This window comes from Octopus sinensis, linkage group LG5 (assembly GCF_006345805.1).
Source record: "Octopus sinensis linkage group LG5, ASM634580v1, whole genome shotgun sequence".
Taxonomy (NCBI): Eukaryota; Metazoa; Mollusca; class Cephalopoda; order Octopoda; family Octopodidae; genus Octopus; species Octopus sinensis.
The window spans coordinates 38,657,490-38,674,974 of NC_043001.1; the positions used below are offsets into that span (position 1 = coordinate 38,657,490).

At 38.2% G+C, this 17,485-nt stretch overlaps 1 protein-coding gene across 1 annotated transcript in view; it reads right to left on the reverse strand.

The window, feature by feature from the left end:
- Positions 1-17,485, reverse strand: part of LOC115212114 — a 556,559-nt gene that overhangs the window by 44,119 nt on the left and 494,955 nt on the right. Inside the window, exons 14-15 of the mRNA XM_029780954.2 lie at positions 12,035-12,082; positions 10,809-10,865 (exon numbers count right to left, since the gene is read on the reverse strand). Of these exons, the coding sequence (XP_029636814.1) occupies positions 10,809-10,865; positions 12,035-12,082 (105 nt within the window). The remainder of the gene's footprint in view (positions 1-10,808; positions 10,866-12,034; positions 12,083-17,485) is intronic.

Here is a 17,485-nt window from a genome sequence, read left to right on the forward strand (position 1 = left end):
ATATTAATGATTTAATATTAAAAAAAAATTCAAACAAAGAAAGCATAACAAAAAGAATGAATTATCTAAATTATCAATGCAAGCAAGATAAATGAAGCCAAGGAACAAATATCTATTTTTCATAACCAGCAATATCTATGAATATGTGAGAAGTATTGTTGTTGCTGATGTAGGCATTCAGTCCCAAGTTAGAGCAATGATCATATGTCTTCTATTCCATATTTCATTCAGACAGGATACAATGCATCCTTTTCTTTTTAAGGATGCAGAGGGGATAAGTTGATTACTTATTACTCCAATCCTCAAGTGGTACTTATTTTATCAACCCTAAATGGATGAATCTGAACTCAGAACGTAAAGACAGATGAAACACTACTAAGCATTCTGCCTGGTGTGCTAATGATTTTGCCTTGCCTTGTGAAGATATTGATAATACATAAAGTGAAACAGTTTTAACTGAGTGCTGAAACTGCATCATGGGAATGATTTTGAAAAACCAACTCACATTATATAAAGCATACAGTATAGAATAAACAGAATAGAAACTCTGGATTATGGTAAATATTAATGAGTAAAATCTTAAGATGTAAGACCCTGAAGTTACAATTCGATTCCAACTAGAGGTAAGTTGAGGTAATTTGCTGTATATGTTGTGAGTACACACCTATGGCATACAAGTAATCAGATGAACAACTAAATATGATACACAAATGTAATATAAACTATAAAGTTGAGAAATAAATTCAATTTAAATTTAACTATACAGCAATTCTTCAAACATCTTTAATTCTTCAGCATTCACATTACTCTTTCAACTGTAATGCTTATTTATTCACATTGATTTGAGTTCTTGTATCTTTGAGATTCAATGATATGATTGCCTAGTTTTGGAATGACAGTAAGGTAGGCGTGAGAAATCTAATCTGATCAGTTTGAACATAAAATGGGAAGAATATTTGGGTCAGATCTGGCCGGATTAAATGCTAAAGGGTAATTCTAGTAAACTATGTACAACTTCAGCAAAAATCTATTAAATGCATCTACTGTACCTCTTCCCATCATTGCTACTGTATTGTTAAATTACTTAATTTCGTTCTTTTTTTATTCCTATAATATTAACACATTGTTTATAGTGCTTTGTTTGATAATATTAGGAGTAGCTTCAGAGTATGGAACATATCACAACAGTTTTATTATCTTTAATTAATGAAATATTTAAGAAAAATATATTTTGTTTACTTCCAAATCTTAGTGCATAAAACTAATTGTTACTGTTATTTCATTCTACAATCAAGCACACAATCTAGAAATTGAATAAAAAAAACAACTTAACCACTAAAATTTAAGTAGCCTACTATATAGTCTCTTATTATTATGCTTCTGCCTGGGCAGAAATCATCATCTATAACAATTTTTTTGGTTGCCAACAGAGGTAAAAACTCTGAATTTTTTTTCAGCCTATTCTAATTCAAGCAATTACACTTTTGCAACATCCTCCTCCATTGCAAATTATGTCACTTAGGAACAGAAATTATCTACAACCTCTAGAGAGCCTCCAGGGCACTCAAGAAAATCAATTTCTCATGTATCTGTAGACTTTATAGCTCTTGTGCATCTTTCACACACAAGCACTACTTTCTCCATTAACCTTCCTGTGATTCCACTGTGAGTCCATCACTTACACTAGGTCCATTGAACAGAACTCCTGCCTACACCTTTCCTACATATCAGGCAGGATTATTTACCTGAAGCTGTTAGGGTCCAGTCTGTTTCCTTGCTTACTAGGACCTCGGTCTTTGCTCAGTTAATTTCATACATATATATGGTTGAAATTTATAGAAAAACAAAAAATGAAGACAGATGTATGAACAATAAGAAGTTGTATAAGTTTGATGTTTAGGAAAGTGGAAAAGTATTTTACATTTCAAGCCTACACTCTTCAATAGAAAGGAATAAGAGAAAATAAAAGAGAGAAAATAAAAAAACCTTGTGGATTTAGTAGTCAAGCATGGTGACTGGTTAGAAAAAAAGGTTTGACAGGAGAGGTTGAAAGAAGGGGAGATAATAAAGTATTAGCAATTTCAAAACAATGGTGTGCATGCATGTGTGAGTACATGAGAATGTGTGTGTGTGGATAGGGGCCAGTGACTTTGATGTGTGTGTGTAAGTGTGTGTCTGTGATGTGTGGATGATGGTGTGTAGGTGATGGTGTGTGGTGTGGGTGCTGGGAAGGGGTTAGTGCTAGTGTGTGTGATGCGGTGTGTATGTATAGCTAGCTAGATAGATAGACAGACAGATATAATCATTTAACATCTGTATTCTATGCTGGCATGGGCTGGGCAGTGAGACAGCTTCAGATGTATCAGAGTACTGGGTTGAGTATCAGTACTTCTTCAACATAATTTCTATGGCTGGATGTCCTCCCTCATGCAAACTACTTTACAGAACATAGGGAGTGCATTTTTCATGGCACTGCCACAAGTGATGTCACCAAGTAACTCAAAACAAAAAAAAAAATGAAGTGTAGGAGAGAGGGAAGTGGCTTTATATAAGAGGCTAAAGTATGATAGTGGGACAAGAACAAGTGTCTTGCTGCAAAAAAGATATACAGTTACCCTGCATTATATAAGGGTGATTTGGAGTAGCTGGAAAAAGAGATAAAAATAATGGTGAACCTTCAAAGTACAAAAAGATAAGTATAAGAAAGAAAATAAACAGAGGATTGGAAAAGGGAAATGGGTAAGTTTGCAAGAGTGTGAGAGGCGACAGACAAAGAGGAGTAGAGGCAAACCACACACATTTATTGTGTTGAATCAAAAATTTTGCAATATTTTGGTAACTTTTTTGTTTTATTCATCAAATTACAACAAAAGCAGCCTAGCATTCAGAGTAGATTTCATCAACATGCTACCTTCCTGTTAGCTCTTTGATCCCATGATGAAACCAGTTCTTTTTTTTTTTTGAGGCAAAGAACTCCTTCACTGAATCATCTAATACCTAATGTGCATAAACAGCAGTTAAGCAAGGGCCAGATTCTGGAACCTGTTGCCAAAACTTGGGTGTTTCAAATACAAGATGATTCTCTGCATCATGAAGGGATAATTCACTGTGAGTTCACTTTGGACAGCTGAACCACTGACACCAACCTGTACTCTGAATAGTAGGAGTGGATGTATGCCATTGTGGCAAAAATAACTTGCACTGATTAACAGAAAGCAAGCTCATCTGTAGCCTAACAATGCAAGTACTTACAAGCTCAAACAACTCAGAATATACCCAGGAACTTGAGGGACTGAACTGATGTCACACCTAGTATATAGACTGGACCTCAGATTATTACTTGTTCTGATCCATGGGTCACCTCTAAAACTTGTGAAATTTATCAATCAAGAGGAGGTGGAAGCTTCAGTGAAGGAGTTCTTTGTCTTAAAGGATAAGAACTGGTATCAGCATGGAATCAAAGAACTGACAGAAGGGCTGGCTTCAGATGTTGTAACATGGTGGCATCTACTTTGAATGCTAAACTGCTTTTGTTCTAACTTGATAGATAAAGCAAATAACTTATCAAAATATTGCAAAACTTTTGACTCAACACAATACACACATACATACAAACAAACAAACAAATAATCAATCAATCAATAAATGACATTTGAAGCGACAAGTTGCATATTTAGTGTGGTAGACTATTTTATAAAAAATTCGATGAATACTATCTCCAACTTTGAAGCCACAGCTATCAGCCTTGTTAAATAACTGGTTAATCTTCAAATGAATTAACTGAGGGAGACTTTTATTCATGTAGTGGTTTTTAAATGAAACCTAATTTTATCATGCAGATTTACAACAACATGGCTCAGAATAAAAACAAAAGCTCAACAGGTAAACAGATTCTTTTTAGCTGTAGTTATAGAAGAAACTGTAAATACAAAACACATTTTTCTTGGAGTTATGAACTGAATACTGATTTACTTAACTGATATAAAAGAGTGAAAGAAAATCCTGTTGTTGGATATATGAATAGACTGAAATCATACTGGGACAATCTCCACCCAGAACTAAATAATTTCACTACAAAACAATTAGGTCCACAAGCAACATTAGTGGAACATAGGAAAATTAGTGAATGTAAACTGTATTAAAAGCAAGATCTGAAATTAACCATCTCCCAAACAATATAAACAAAAATGTGAACAATGTTATAACATATGGTTTCACAGTTAGTGACATTTCAACAGATACTATACTGCCTGCCAGCCAAACTACATTACAGGCTAAAGCAATTAACCACTGTCCTTCTACTACAACTATAGTAAATAGCAGGCACAACTGCAACGATCATTGTAGTAGTAACAGACAGGGTTATATCAGTGAAATATGCCCTTAATACAATTTTTCAAGAAAAGCTTTGAAGTACTCTCTCAAAGAGAGCGTATTCTCTACAAAAATAAGCCAAATACAATGAAATTAGAAAGGTGTATTTACAACAGTGTAATGAGCCTTCATTCTGGTATATTAATGCCTGTGTATATGCCTGGTTTACTACTGCAAAGCTGTACATGAATGACACTCAGAAAGTAAACAAAACCAAAACAATGAAGAAAGTGCCATCATAGGTTTTGAAGACAAAGAAAAAGACAGTTGATTTACAGAAGACAATCAGCTATGTGATGATGTTTATTGCTTGCAAACAAGCAAATCACTATATGTCTCACTAACAAAAAGTAAAGGAGATAAAAGTGATGTCTGGAGATAGCAAAAGGAGAACATTCAATTGCAAACTGATGATCCGTAAGTAGGAGCTAAAAGCTGCCAGTAAGAGACTCCAACATGAGACGAGAATAACTCAAAGAAAAGCAATAAAAAAAGTAATAACTGGAATCAGGCAGCTGTGTGCAGAGACATGAGAAGAGAAGCAGTAAACATCATAGAAACTCCTTCACAAGAAGACATAGACTCCTTCTGGATAAAAATCTTGAGTGAAGACATGGAGTTTAACCAAGATGCTCTTTGGCTGGAAGAAATTCGAAGAAGTTATTGTCTCTGCATTACACCCAAGACTTACAGCATTGATGATGATACCCTTAAAACTGTAATCCAGAAATTTCAAGATAGAAAGGCACCTGGAAGAGGATTGTTGGCTACTGGTACAAGAAGCTAATCTTCTGCAAACATTATCGTATCAACCTGTACCAGCAAGCTCTCAATGGGAATAGTAGCATACCACACTGGTTAGTTCTGGTAGAGACAAAACTGATCTCCAAAAGCAGAACCACCCACACAGCCACAAACTATCAACCAACTGCATCCCAGAACTTAATGTATAAAATATATACAGCCTGTTTAAACCCCTTCCTCCAAAACCATTGTGAAAGTAATAACATTATCACAGCAAAACAAGCAGTTGGGAAGAAAGGTGTCTGGGGATGTGCCAAGCAATTGTTATAAACAAATTTAATGACAGATGTGTGGAAGCATAGAAGGAACCTAGTTTCAATGTGGCTGGACTACAAGAAAGCCTTTGACTCTGTTCTCCATTCATGGATGCTAGAAGCACTTGACTTGATAAAATTCCAGTGAGCATAGTCAGAGCCATAGCTGACCTGACTTCATCATGGGCCACTATCTTGAAGTTATATACAAAGAATAATTGAATTATTACTGACAGAATACAGAGGTGTGTCCCAAGGGGATAGCCTCTCTGTGATGTTCAGATTTTTGGTAAACCCCTTGTCAATCATGTTAAGGAAGTCTCAAGGGTATCTCACTGATTAACAAGAAAATGGAAACACCAAAATAACACACTGTTTCTTTGTGGATGAATATGAATGAGATGAAAAAGAGCCTTGACTTGGTTACAAAATTTTCAAGAGATATAGGATTGGAGTTTGGTCAGGATAATTGCTATATGGTTGTGAAAAGAGGGAAAACTGTAAACCAGACTAGCAACATCTCCATCAATGACTTAACTGTTTCCCCTGTATCTGGTGAGGAATATTACAGGTACCTAGGAGTGGAAGAAAACACAACTTATGATGGCATCTGTAACAAAACACATGTCACTAAAGAATATTACAGCTGAATAAAAAAATATGGACCTCAGAACTCTCTGCATTCAATAAAACAGTGGCCCACATTTGGGCTAATTGACTGGATATTTGATGAGATCCAACCCGTTGATGTGAAAACCTGGAAAATACTAACGAACTCATATGATTTCCACATCAACTTTGATGTAGACTGCCTCTACCTAAAATGAAAACAAGATGACAGAGGCTTAACATTGATCCAAACTGCATTTGAATGTCCTGTCCTAACTCTTCAGCAACATCTTTAACCACCAAGTGTTGAAGTTCATCCCTTGACCAAGTTTGCGCACATGAGGCTGATAATATCATGAGTCTTGAAAAGCAGTTTCTTGAGCAGCATTCCTTGTCTGATAACCTTAAACACGTGCCCAAGGAAGTCGCATAACTGTACTGCAATGTATCATCAGATGAAAGGATGAGCATTTATCAGCAGAAGACCATACATGGGTATGCTAACAGAAAACTCCTGGGTAATAGTAGCTGTAATATGAGGAACAAATTGCAATTCACCTACGTTTCAGTGTCGACTGTCCAGCTGAGTTAAATCTGAGTCACACCATACCAGTCTGACCTAACACTAGAACCTACAGCTAATTCCCTTTCTAGCTTGCATGTCAATGCACATCTGTCCACTCCCACTGCCTGAGGTCAAAGCAGCCCACGCTAGTCCTACTTCCACCTACTTCCTAATCTCTCTTCTGGTAGGACCCCTCAGGTATTGATGTCATTGACCATTTCCTCCCAGTTCACCTCATCTCAAAAATCACCTCACTTCACTCCATGTTGAAATCTGCCATCCACCTGTGTAGATGGCTCACTCACTGTGATTTCTGCAGGGATGGAGTGCTGTCCACTTCCTCTCCTCCACTTTCGTTGTCCAACAAAATAACAATTCTGTGAACACTGAAGACATGATGCAGCATTCCATCTACCGAGATATTATTTTTGGAATTAATAGCCATCACTGTCCCTCTGTTCCACTGAGATGTACAGAGTGACTTTGGATGCTTGATGCAAACTTCATCTTCCTACCTGCACAAAGGTAGGCTCTCTCTTTTCCACAAGGTGTTGTGATGCTGTACATGGATGTTGCCATTCATACTTGAATATTGTTTTGTGTAGCAAGGACTCCTCAGCCTGTCCTGATCAGGGTGACATATTGTACCAAAATACTACTTCCATGGCCTTGATCATGCGATGGTGTCTTTCCATGATTCCATTTCTACTCAGCCATTCTGCTGAAGTGGTGTACATTTTACTTATTGAGTATCTCCTTTAGCACCTTTGAACAAAATGGAGTGTTGTTGTCTGACTGTCAGCAATTCATTCACAGGGACCTGCCCCCAAAAGATCTCATTCAAGATAAGTGCAACCTCATCTGCAGTGCCCATCTTAATTTCCCTTCATATTGCTTTCTGACCTGGTCCACAGATAACCATCAAGAGATATATCCCCTGCCAGTAATGTGTCACATCCACTGCCAATCATCTCTAGTTGTGCTCTACTGAGATGTTTCTTGGCTCATGCACACCCAAAAGGAGGGTCGAATGATTGACACCTATCACAACTCCCGACTACTTTTTGAATGCTCTGCTTAGTAATGTTGGAGACAACCTTCCTGGTAAGATACAGGCTTCTATCTATGCCCATATAATTCATGACATGCAGTCTCCTTAGTTCTGAGGCACCTAGCCAACACACTGCAGTTATACTCTGCTCCAAATCTTCTAGCACTGCCAACCAAGCCTTTTTCACCCCAGTTGGAATGTATGCCTTATTCTTGTCTGAGGGCACAAAGACCACACTCAGCTTCAAACCAAGTTTGACAGCTAGCTCTCCCAGAACCCCTAGGTGGCACTTTATTAACAACTCTGCAGCCTGTTTGTTTTGAACCCTCCTTTCATTGGTGATCACTGATCCCACTCATCCAAGTACAGTAGTCGAATCAGTTCAGATTTTGATAAAGTGCAGCTCCATTTCAGGGCCAGATTCCCCCACTTAAGCATGTCATCTAACTCAGCGACATTTTTGGAGCCAGGCTGTGATTGGATAGTGACCCATTAGTCTCCCACACATTGAGAATAGTTCTTGTCTGTTGATGCTAGTACCCAGTTCCAGAATCTCATTTGCTCTCGAAAAGAGCAACACACTGTTTTGTCTCTTTGAAGCTTGAGCCCCAGTGCAGCTCCTCCAACCTTTGGCTCCGGTGTTTTCACAGTTAGCTTGAACACTTTTATGTGACTTATGACCTTTGCAGAAGACACTAAAGTCCAGTACCGGCCTATCCTTACCCTTCGTTGCCTGCACCACAACCATTAGTGGCAGCACTCTGCTCTTCACTTCCTTCTTCCACAGGATTAAGATACCCTCCTTGATCCATTTTTCTACCTCTCTTTCAAACTTGCTCTTGGCATCTCCTTTCAAGGTATGCTGATAACAGCTTAGCCTGTTCCTCAGTGTTGGGGGCTCTCCTTTCTGGTACCACTCAGCCATTCACTGCTGACAGTTGAACACTGCCTGAAAATCCTTAACCTCAATGGTGTAAGCGGTACAACCCTCTGCCCCCTCTCTTGTTGCAGACTCATAGTGCATGACACCTCTGCACCATCAAATGAAACCATGTCTCTACAAACACTGACATCACCTAGGCAATAAATTGCACACTACCTTCTCCACTTTGCTGCTACCTTTACATCCAATTTCACTGCTGTTAAGTGCCCTAACACTACTCATCCCCTTACACTTGTTTTTGTCACCCTTGGTGTCATGAGAGACATTGTGCAGCCCATATCCATGAGGGCTTTGAACACCTTTCCTCCAACTAAGACTTCAACTATAGGTGCAGCACCTGCACGAGAGCCTCTACTTGCTCACATGGGAAGTTTGAAAGGCAGCAACTTCCCCATGGCTTTTTCCCTGGCTTCAGATTCAAGTGATATACCCTGTCCACTTGTACCGGTAGCAGATGGGTTTGGCTTTGTCTCCACACAGTCCCTTGCCATGTGCGGTCCCTGGCACAATGCACCCCTAAGACCTCTCAAATCATCCAATGGAATATGGACAAGAAAAATGAGAGATAGTATGCAAAAGAGAAAACCACGTTGGTACATGTGACGTATATGGATGATGACAGCATCATAAAAATTGTTGTGTACTCAGAACGGACAGTGATATATAGAAGGGGAAAATCTAGATAGACATGAGATGGCATTCACTCACTATCCTCTCTCTGCAGTCTCTTTACCTGAAATACTTTCAGTATATTCATCCTCTGCTCTTCTCCCCACCTGTAGCAGACCCTTCAGCCTTTCTTTTTTTTTCACTACTTCTGTTATATTCACCCACTTATTCTCCACAGCTATATTTCTTCTTTTAATGTTCTTTCCCCATAATAGCTCACCTCAATACCATCTTATTTCTCCCTCTTTCATTGACACCCTTGATTCCATCACATCTCATTAGGTCAATGACCCTTTTGTTGCAACCTCTCTGGATTCTTACTACCTTTAGCTCTTTAACGTATGTTCCCTCTACTACCATATTTTATTTAAAACATGGAGAAGCATTGGATACCCTCCATTTAATTCATTCCATTACTCTTACTACTCTGTCTGATTCTCACTAAAACCAAGTTGCTTGTTTATGTGGATAAACACAAACTACATTAGTTCTCTGGTTGGACAAGGTCTAGAGTCTGTAGGTCAGAGCAGCATTAATACACAGAGATTTGTACTCTCTTCTCAACCAGGTCCATCACTCTTTTTAGGTGTGACTAACAGACAAGTATGGAGCAATTCACCTATCAATTGTTATTGAAGTCATGTCAGTACATCTCCCTGCTGTGTGCAACACAACTACCTTTCCTTCTCTTTTCTAAGGGAGTTAGGAATCACGCAAAGTGTAATGTAAATATCACTGTATCACAGTATTGATCAGACTACCAGATGTTGTTATACACTGCTGGTCACAATGCACTTCCAATTCTGTCCTGATTGTACAATTCTTTTCCATCTTGATCCGAACGACTTGACCAGATCATCCTCCTTTGTTGTGAAGTTCTTCTAAGTGGCCTTTCCAATCTTTTGGATACTATTTAGCAACTGCATGGATCCATCAGTTGTCTGTGAACTTTGCGACATGTTTGGCCCTGCAGAACTTGTGCCTTTGATATTTTGTGATCACATCATTCATTCTGATCCATTCTCAAATTATCTCAACCAGAATAATGTAAATACATAAATTAAAAGATTTTAAGTGCATTTTCTTTGATGTCAGTTTTCAGTAACTCAGGACCAGCAATCATTTACTTATGCTTTACCCTTTTTGTTGCTCTTTAATGTGTCAATCAATTTGTTCTTATTCCCAAGTTCCATCTTACTGATTTTTCATTTGTTTTTGTAATGTCATTTTCTCATTTATTTAGTTCATAAGTTCCAGTATTAAATATTTTAAGAAAAGAATGTGGGGAACATTTTAAGAAGAGGGGAAAAAATGATGATGTAACAATATTGGGTTAAGTTCTAAAGAAAGGCTGGAAGTGATGAAGATAAAGTAGTCACAGATTAGGATGTTTTAGTTTGCCAAGTAATGTGATATACATTTGGGTGATTGAGGGACTATTAGGAAAGTTAGATTATTAATTTAATTAGGCAAATAAATAAATGAATAAATAGAGAGCAACAAAAATAAAACATAAATGAAAATCACTAGGTAATATACTTAGGTCAGTTAAGTGTCCAGATGAATCATAGATGGCATTGGCAACCTCGTGTACATCTGAAAATGTATGAATAGAAATGCATAAATACTTTCTGTATTTATTTCCATATATCAAAAAGTAATTAAATTTATGACACAGACAAGCTATATTAACCTGAATTTATTTTAAATTTTAATGGACTTTTAAAAAATAGAATTGTTTGTAATGTAAATACATTCTAAAAACTAGGATGCTTTTAAGGATCAGTGCTTTAACTTCGATTTCTCGCTGTGTGTGAGAGTGTGTGTACATGTGAACACACATGTAACTTTCACTCATCGATATCAATGAAATGATGTAAGCACTGATGAGGAAAATTGATTTCTAAACTAAAATACTATGTTCTGCTTTGAAATGTTTATAAGTTAGTGCTAAAACTGCTGGTGGTTGCTACTCTTTTCTTTATGTCAACAGTAAACTTTTATCTCCTACATTGCTCAGTAAAAAGCTTCATCTTTCAACTAACAGCTAGTCCTACATCTGTAATAGGAAGTGGGCCCAAACAAAGAAGAAATTAGACATGTGTCTTAGTGTTTTATAATGTTGATTAATAAATATTTCCCCTTGTTTTTAAAGTAATATTTTTTCCAATAAACCAGGTATGAAAGAATGTTTGATTGTGATGCTGATAAGATTAAGCAATACTTTATAAAATAAAGATTGTATATAGAGAAGTAGTTTGGGAAAACAGTCATCAGTGTTATTTTTGTATTGTGGACAAAATCTATCATTTGAACTGAAATGCATAAAACTCCTCAAATCAACAAAATTTCATCCCAGAATCTATCCAAGATACTCTATCTTATGATTTAGAAAATTAATTCAAAAGTAATGAAGGAATGGATACAATATTTGATAACAGAAATTAATTTTGTTCAAATAAGAATAGTCTTAAGAATTTCTTAGTGGCTTCTGGATGGCTTCTTGCCCTTTTTGAGACATTGTAAACTGGTGAGTATCGAGAGGGGGAAGGTATTAATGTCACAACTTGCATTTTCAATTCTTTACTGTCAGTAGAATTAGCTCATTGACAAATACTATCTGATCATAAATGGTTAAATTTTTGATCTTTTTATTGCACTAGCACAGGGAAACTTTAAGTTACTTTCTATATAATCTAGGGTTTCAAAAAGAAAATCCTTTATTTATAAGTTTGTATCAATAAGAATAGAGGGTGCCAAAATACCTTCTGTATTACGATGTTGAAGATCTCTTCCATCTATAGTATTAATAGCTGGAAACAAATGGATAGAATACATTAGCTCAAATAGTAACAAAAGTTATGAAAAAAACTGAATTATTATTTCTTAAAAGTCAATAAAAAGCTTAAGTCTTAGAATAATAAACAAACTGAGTTGGTGTATTTTAAAAAGTGAAACTGACATTTGTTCTAAAATTTTTTATACCCAATATAATAAATTGTTATTTTAAAGTGTGACAAATGTAAGAAAATATACTTCAATAATTTTGGGGTTGTAAATTGAATAATGACCTTGGTATCTATCATGGTGCATGTATATATAAAAGTATGCATTGCATATATAACATACACAGCAGAGAGAGAGAGAGAGAGAGAGAGAGAGAGAGAGAGAGAGAGAGAAAGAGAGAGAGAGAGAGGAGAGAGAAGCAAAGAAATTTTCAGTTTCTAAAAAAGAATGCTCTTTGTGATGTGGGCTTGCTAATTTTGCATAAATGAGATCACTATGAGGGATTAGCAGGGTCAATAAGGAGGTTGTACTGCAAGTTCTTGGCATAAATAATGATTTTGTCTTGATAGGGTGTTCTGACAAAATTTGATAATTTTTGGTTTTCTTTTTCAGGAAAGGTTGATGTATTGGTGAACTAACAATGGCATTGAAAGTATAAAAGATTTTAAGTTGTAGTTGAGAAAAATGTTAGCTGATATGGAGGACTGGAAGCCGTCTGAATATCAGGAAAAGTGTTACCTACATCTGATGATTGCCACCAGATATAAAAATGCCAACACCATGACTACTGCTGAATTCTCTGTGAATGCCATAAAGGCTGTAAGACTAGGCATGGACAGCTGCAATGGAGACTATGAAGCCATGATCAACAGGAAGAGACAGTGATGTGATGTCATCTTGCTCCCATCTTTGAACAAAGCCTCAGGCTCAATTTAGATGGCTATATAAAGCTGGTGGAGACTGTGATCAAACACTGGCTGAAAAGGATTACTGCTGGAAGGTCACATATGTGGCAGCATGATTCAGGACATTGCCATACCTCCAGAAAGTGTCAAAAGTGGTTGTCCAAGAATTTCTACAACTTCACCAACTCCAATTTCTGGCCTCCTATTTATCCCAATTGTAATCCCATGAGTTACTTTGAGTAAGGTGTTGTTGAGAAAGGCACCGACTGCTTTGCCCGCAACACATAGCCAAGCTGGTGGTCAAAGTCAAGGAGGTGTTCAAAGACCTTCTCAGAGACATAGTGAGGAACATATGTGCCAGGTTCCAGAGCCATCTTGAGGCTGTGGTGGAAGCTGAGGATGACTACTCTGAGTAAACTTGAGGCTGTGGTGGAAGCTGAGGATGACTACTCTGAGTAAACTGTTATCGCCCAGCCATAATCTAGTTAATCCTTTTTGATTTTTAAAAAATACTTTCAATCTTTGAGAAAGAAGAGTTCTGTCAACTTGATTTGTTCTACACATACTATATCAAGTTTACATGGTACCTTCTTCAACTGAATAAGTGATAGGTCTAGCCACCAATGTCATCACAAGTCACTCTTGTATTAGAGCACTGGAAATGGTATTCTGTTTCATATTAAAGCAACCAAAAGTTATTCTAATATTTTGTGGTGAATTTCTGTCAAAGACAGGAATATGCTTGGTTATATTCTAATTAACTAACTTTGAGGGTAGTAATCTTATGATAAACAATTTGTATTAATTCAAAATTAGAAAAAGTCAACTCTGCAGGGTAATTGGCACTAGGAAGGGCATCTAGGCATAAAAGCCATGCCAAAACAGACACTGAAGCCTCGTGCAGTCTTCTGCTTAGTCAGCTCCTGTCAAGCCATCCAACGCATGCCAGTAATACAAGGTAGACATTAAATATATGATGGTGATGTTTACATACATACATATAAACGTATACAGACATATACATATATACACATCATCATCATTGTCATTTAGTGTCTGCTTTCCATGCTGGCATGGGTTGGACGGTTTGACTGAGGACTGGCAAACTGGAAGGCTGTACCAGGCTCCAATCCAATCCAGCAAAGTTTCTACAGCTGGATGCCCTTCCTAACATCGACCACTCTGAGAGAGAAGTGGATGCTTTTTATGTGCTGCCAGTATGAGGGCCAGTCAGGTACTGGCTTTTTACGTACCACCAGCCAGCACTGGCATTGACTACACTTGAATGGTGCTTTTTACATGCCACCGGCATGGGAACTAGTCAGTTGGCACTGGCAATGATCATGCTCAAATGGTGCTTTTAACGTCCCATTGGCACGGGTGACAATCAGGCAGTACAGTCATTGGCCATGACAAGGATTTCACTTGCTTCAACAGGTCTTCGTAAGCGCAGTTTATTGCCCAATGATTGAAGGGTACTCTGAAATGGGTGAAGCAAAGAAATTTTCAGTTTCTAAAAAAAATGCTCTTTGTGATGTGGCTTGCTAATTTTGCATAAATGAGATCACTATGAGGGATTAGCAGGGTCAATAAGGAGGTTGTACTGCAAGTTCTTGGCATAAATAATGATTTTGTCTTGATAGGGTGTTCTGACAAAATTTGATAATTTTTTAGGTTTTCTTTTTTCAGGAACAGTTTGATGTATTGGTGAACTAACAATGGCATTGGAAAGTATAAAGATTTTAAGTTGTAGTTGAGAAAATGTTAGCTGATATGGAGGACTGGAAGCCGTCTGAATATCAGAAAAGTGTTACCTACATCCTGATGATTTGCACCAGATATTAAAATGCCAACACCATGACTACTGCTGAATTCTCTGTGAACGCCATAAAGGCTGTAAGACTAGGCATGGACAGCTGCAATGGAGACTATGAAGCCATGATCAACAGGAAGAGACAGTGATGGTGATGTCATCTTGCTCCATATCTTTGAACAAAGCCTCAGGCTCAATTTAGATGGCTATATAAAGCTGGTGGAGACTGTGATCAAATACTGGCTGAAAAGGATTACTGCTGGAAGGTCACATATGTGGCAGCATGATTCAGAGACATTGCCATAACCTCCAGAAAGTGTCAAAAGTGGTTGTCCAAGAATTTCTACAACTTCACCAACTCCAATTTCTGTTTCTGGCCTCCTATTTATCCCATGTAATCCCATGAGTTACTTGAGTAAGGTGTTGTTGATAAAGGCACCGACTGCTTTGCCCGCAACACATAGCCAAGCTGGTGGTCAAAGTCAAGGAGGTGTTCAAGACCTTCTCAGAGACTAGTGAGAACATAGGGCCAGGTTCCAGAGCCATCTTGAGCTGTGTGGAAGCTGAGGATGACTACTCTGAGTAAACTGTTATCGCCTATCCATAATCTAAGTTAATCCTTTTTTATTTTTAAAAAATACTTTCAATCTTTGAGAAAGAAGAGTTCTGTCAACTTGATTTGTTCTACACCTACTATAATCAGTTTACATGGTACCTTCTTCAACTGAATAATGATAGGTCTAGCCACCCAATGTCATCACAAGTCATTCTTGTATTAGAGCACTGGAAATGGTATTCTGTTTCATATTAAGCAACCAAAAGTTATTCTAATATTTTGTGGTGAATTTCTGTCAAAGACAGGAATATGCTTGTTATATTCTAATTAACTAACTTTGAGGGTAGTAAATCTTATGATAAACAATTTGTATTAATTCAAAATTAGAAAAAGTCAACTCTGCAGGGTAATTGGCACTAGGAAGGGCATCTAGGCATAAAAGCCATGCCAAAACAGACACTGAAGCCTCGTGCAGTCTTCTGCTTAGTCAGCTCCTGTCAAACCATCCAACACATGCCAGTATACAAGGTAGACATTAAATATATGATGGTGATGTTTACATACATACATATAAACGTATACAGACATATACATATATACACATCATCATCATTGTCATTTAGTGTCTGCTTTCCATGCTGGCATGGGTTGGACGGTTTGACTGAGGACTGGCAAACTGGAAGGCTGTACCAGGCTCCAATCCAATCCAGCAAAGTTTCTACAGCTGGATGCCCTTCCTAACATTGACCACTCTGAGAGAGAATGGTGCTTTTTTATGTGCTGCCAGTATGAGGGCCAGTCAGGTACTGGCTTTTTACGTACCACCAGCCAGCACTGGCATTGACTACACTTGAATGGTGCTTTTTACATGCCACCGCATGGGACTAGTCAGTTGGCACTGGCAATGATCATGCTCAAATGGTGCTTTTAACGTCCCATTGGCACGGGTGACAATCAGGCAGTACAGTCATTGGCCATGACAAGGATTTCACTTGCTTCAACAGGTCTTCGTAAGCGCAGTTTATTGCCCAATGATTGAAGGGTACTCTGAAATGGGTTGGTTATGCTGCACTGGCATAGGCCACAGTTACAGTCTCACTTGGCTTGCCGGGTCTTCTCAAGCACAGCATATCTCCAAAGGTCTCGGTCACTTGTCATCGCTTCGGTGAGGCCAAACATTTGAAGCTTGTGTTCACCCATGTCATCCCAGGTCCTTTGATATTGCTGCACCTCTTGTGTGTCCATAGCTTACACTGGGTATATCTTATGGAATTTCTATCTACACCTTTTCTACAGATTGAGCAGGACCATCTACCTGAAGGGATTTGTGGTTTGTCTGCCTTCCTACATTTTAATACTCGGTTTTTGCTAGATTGACTCTAAGGCCCTTCGATTCTAGACCTTGCTTCCACACCTGAAACTTCTCTAGTTCTGACAGTGACTCAGCTATTAGAGCAAGGCCATCACCATAGAGAAGCTCCCAGAGGTATCCTGTCTTGGATTCTTCCATTATTGCCTGGAGGACTATGATGAATAAGATGGGGCTGACGACTTGATTCTTGATGGACCCCTACTCCTACCTGGAATTCTTCAGAATACTTGTTGCCAACCCTCACCTTACTGACAGCATCCCTGTACATGGCTTGTACAGTTCTCACTAACCAATCATCTATCCCTAGTTTCCACATTGACCACCAGATAAGGGATTGGGGGACCCTGTCAAAGGCTTTTTCCATGTCAATGAAAGCTAGGTACAGAGGTTTATCTTTGGCTAGGTATTTCTCCTGCAGCTGTCTTACCAGAACTATAGTATCAGTGGTGCTTTTCCCTGGCACAAACCCAAACTGCATCTCATCGAGACTGACTCTCTCCCTAATTAGTTGGGCTATGACCCTCTCCATGACTTTCATTACCTGATCCAATAACTTGGTACCTCTGTAATGCTGTTTGTATCAACCAGGTCAAAGCAGGTCAAAAAACAAAGGCTATATGTATCATGGTGTGTGTGTTGTGTTTAGTGTGTGTGGTTGTGTGCATGTGTGTGTTCGTGTGTTGTATGCATAGAGTGTGGGTGTGTGCCGAAGTAGCTGCTAACCTAGTGCGTGTGTGCTTGTACGTGCGTGTGTGTAGGGATGTATGTGTGGGTTCATTTGTG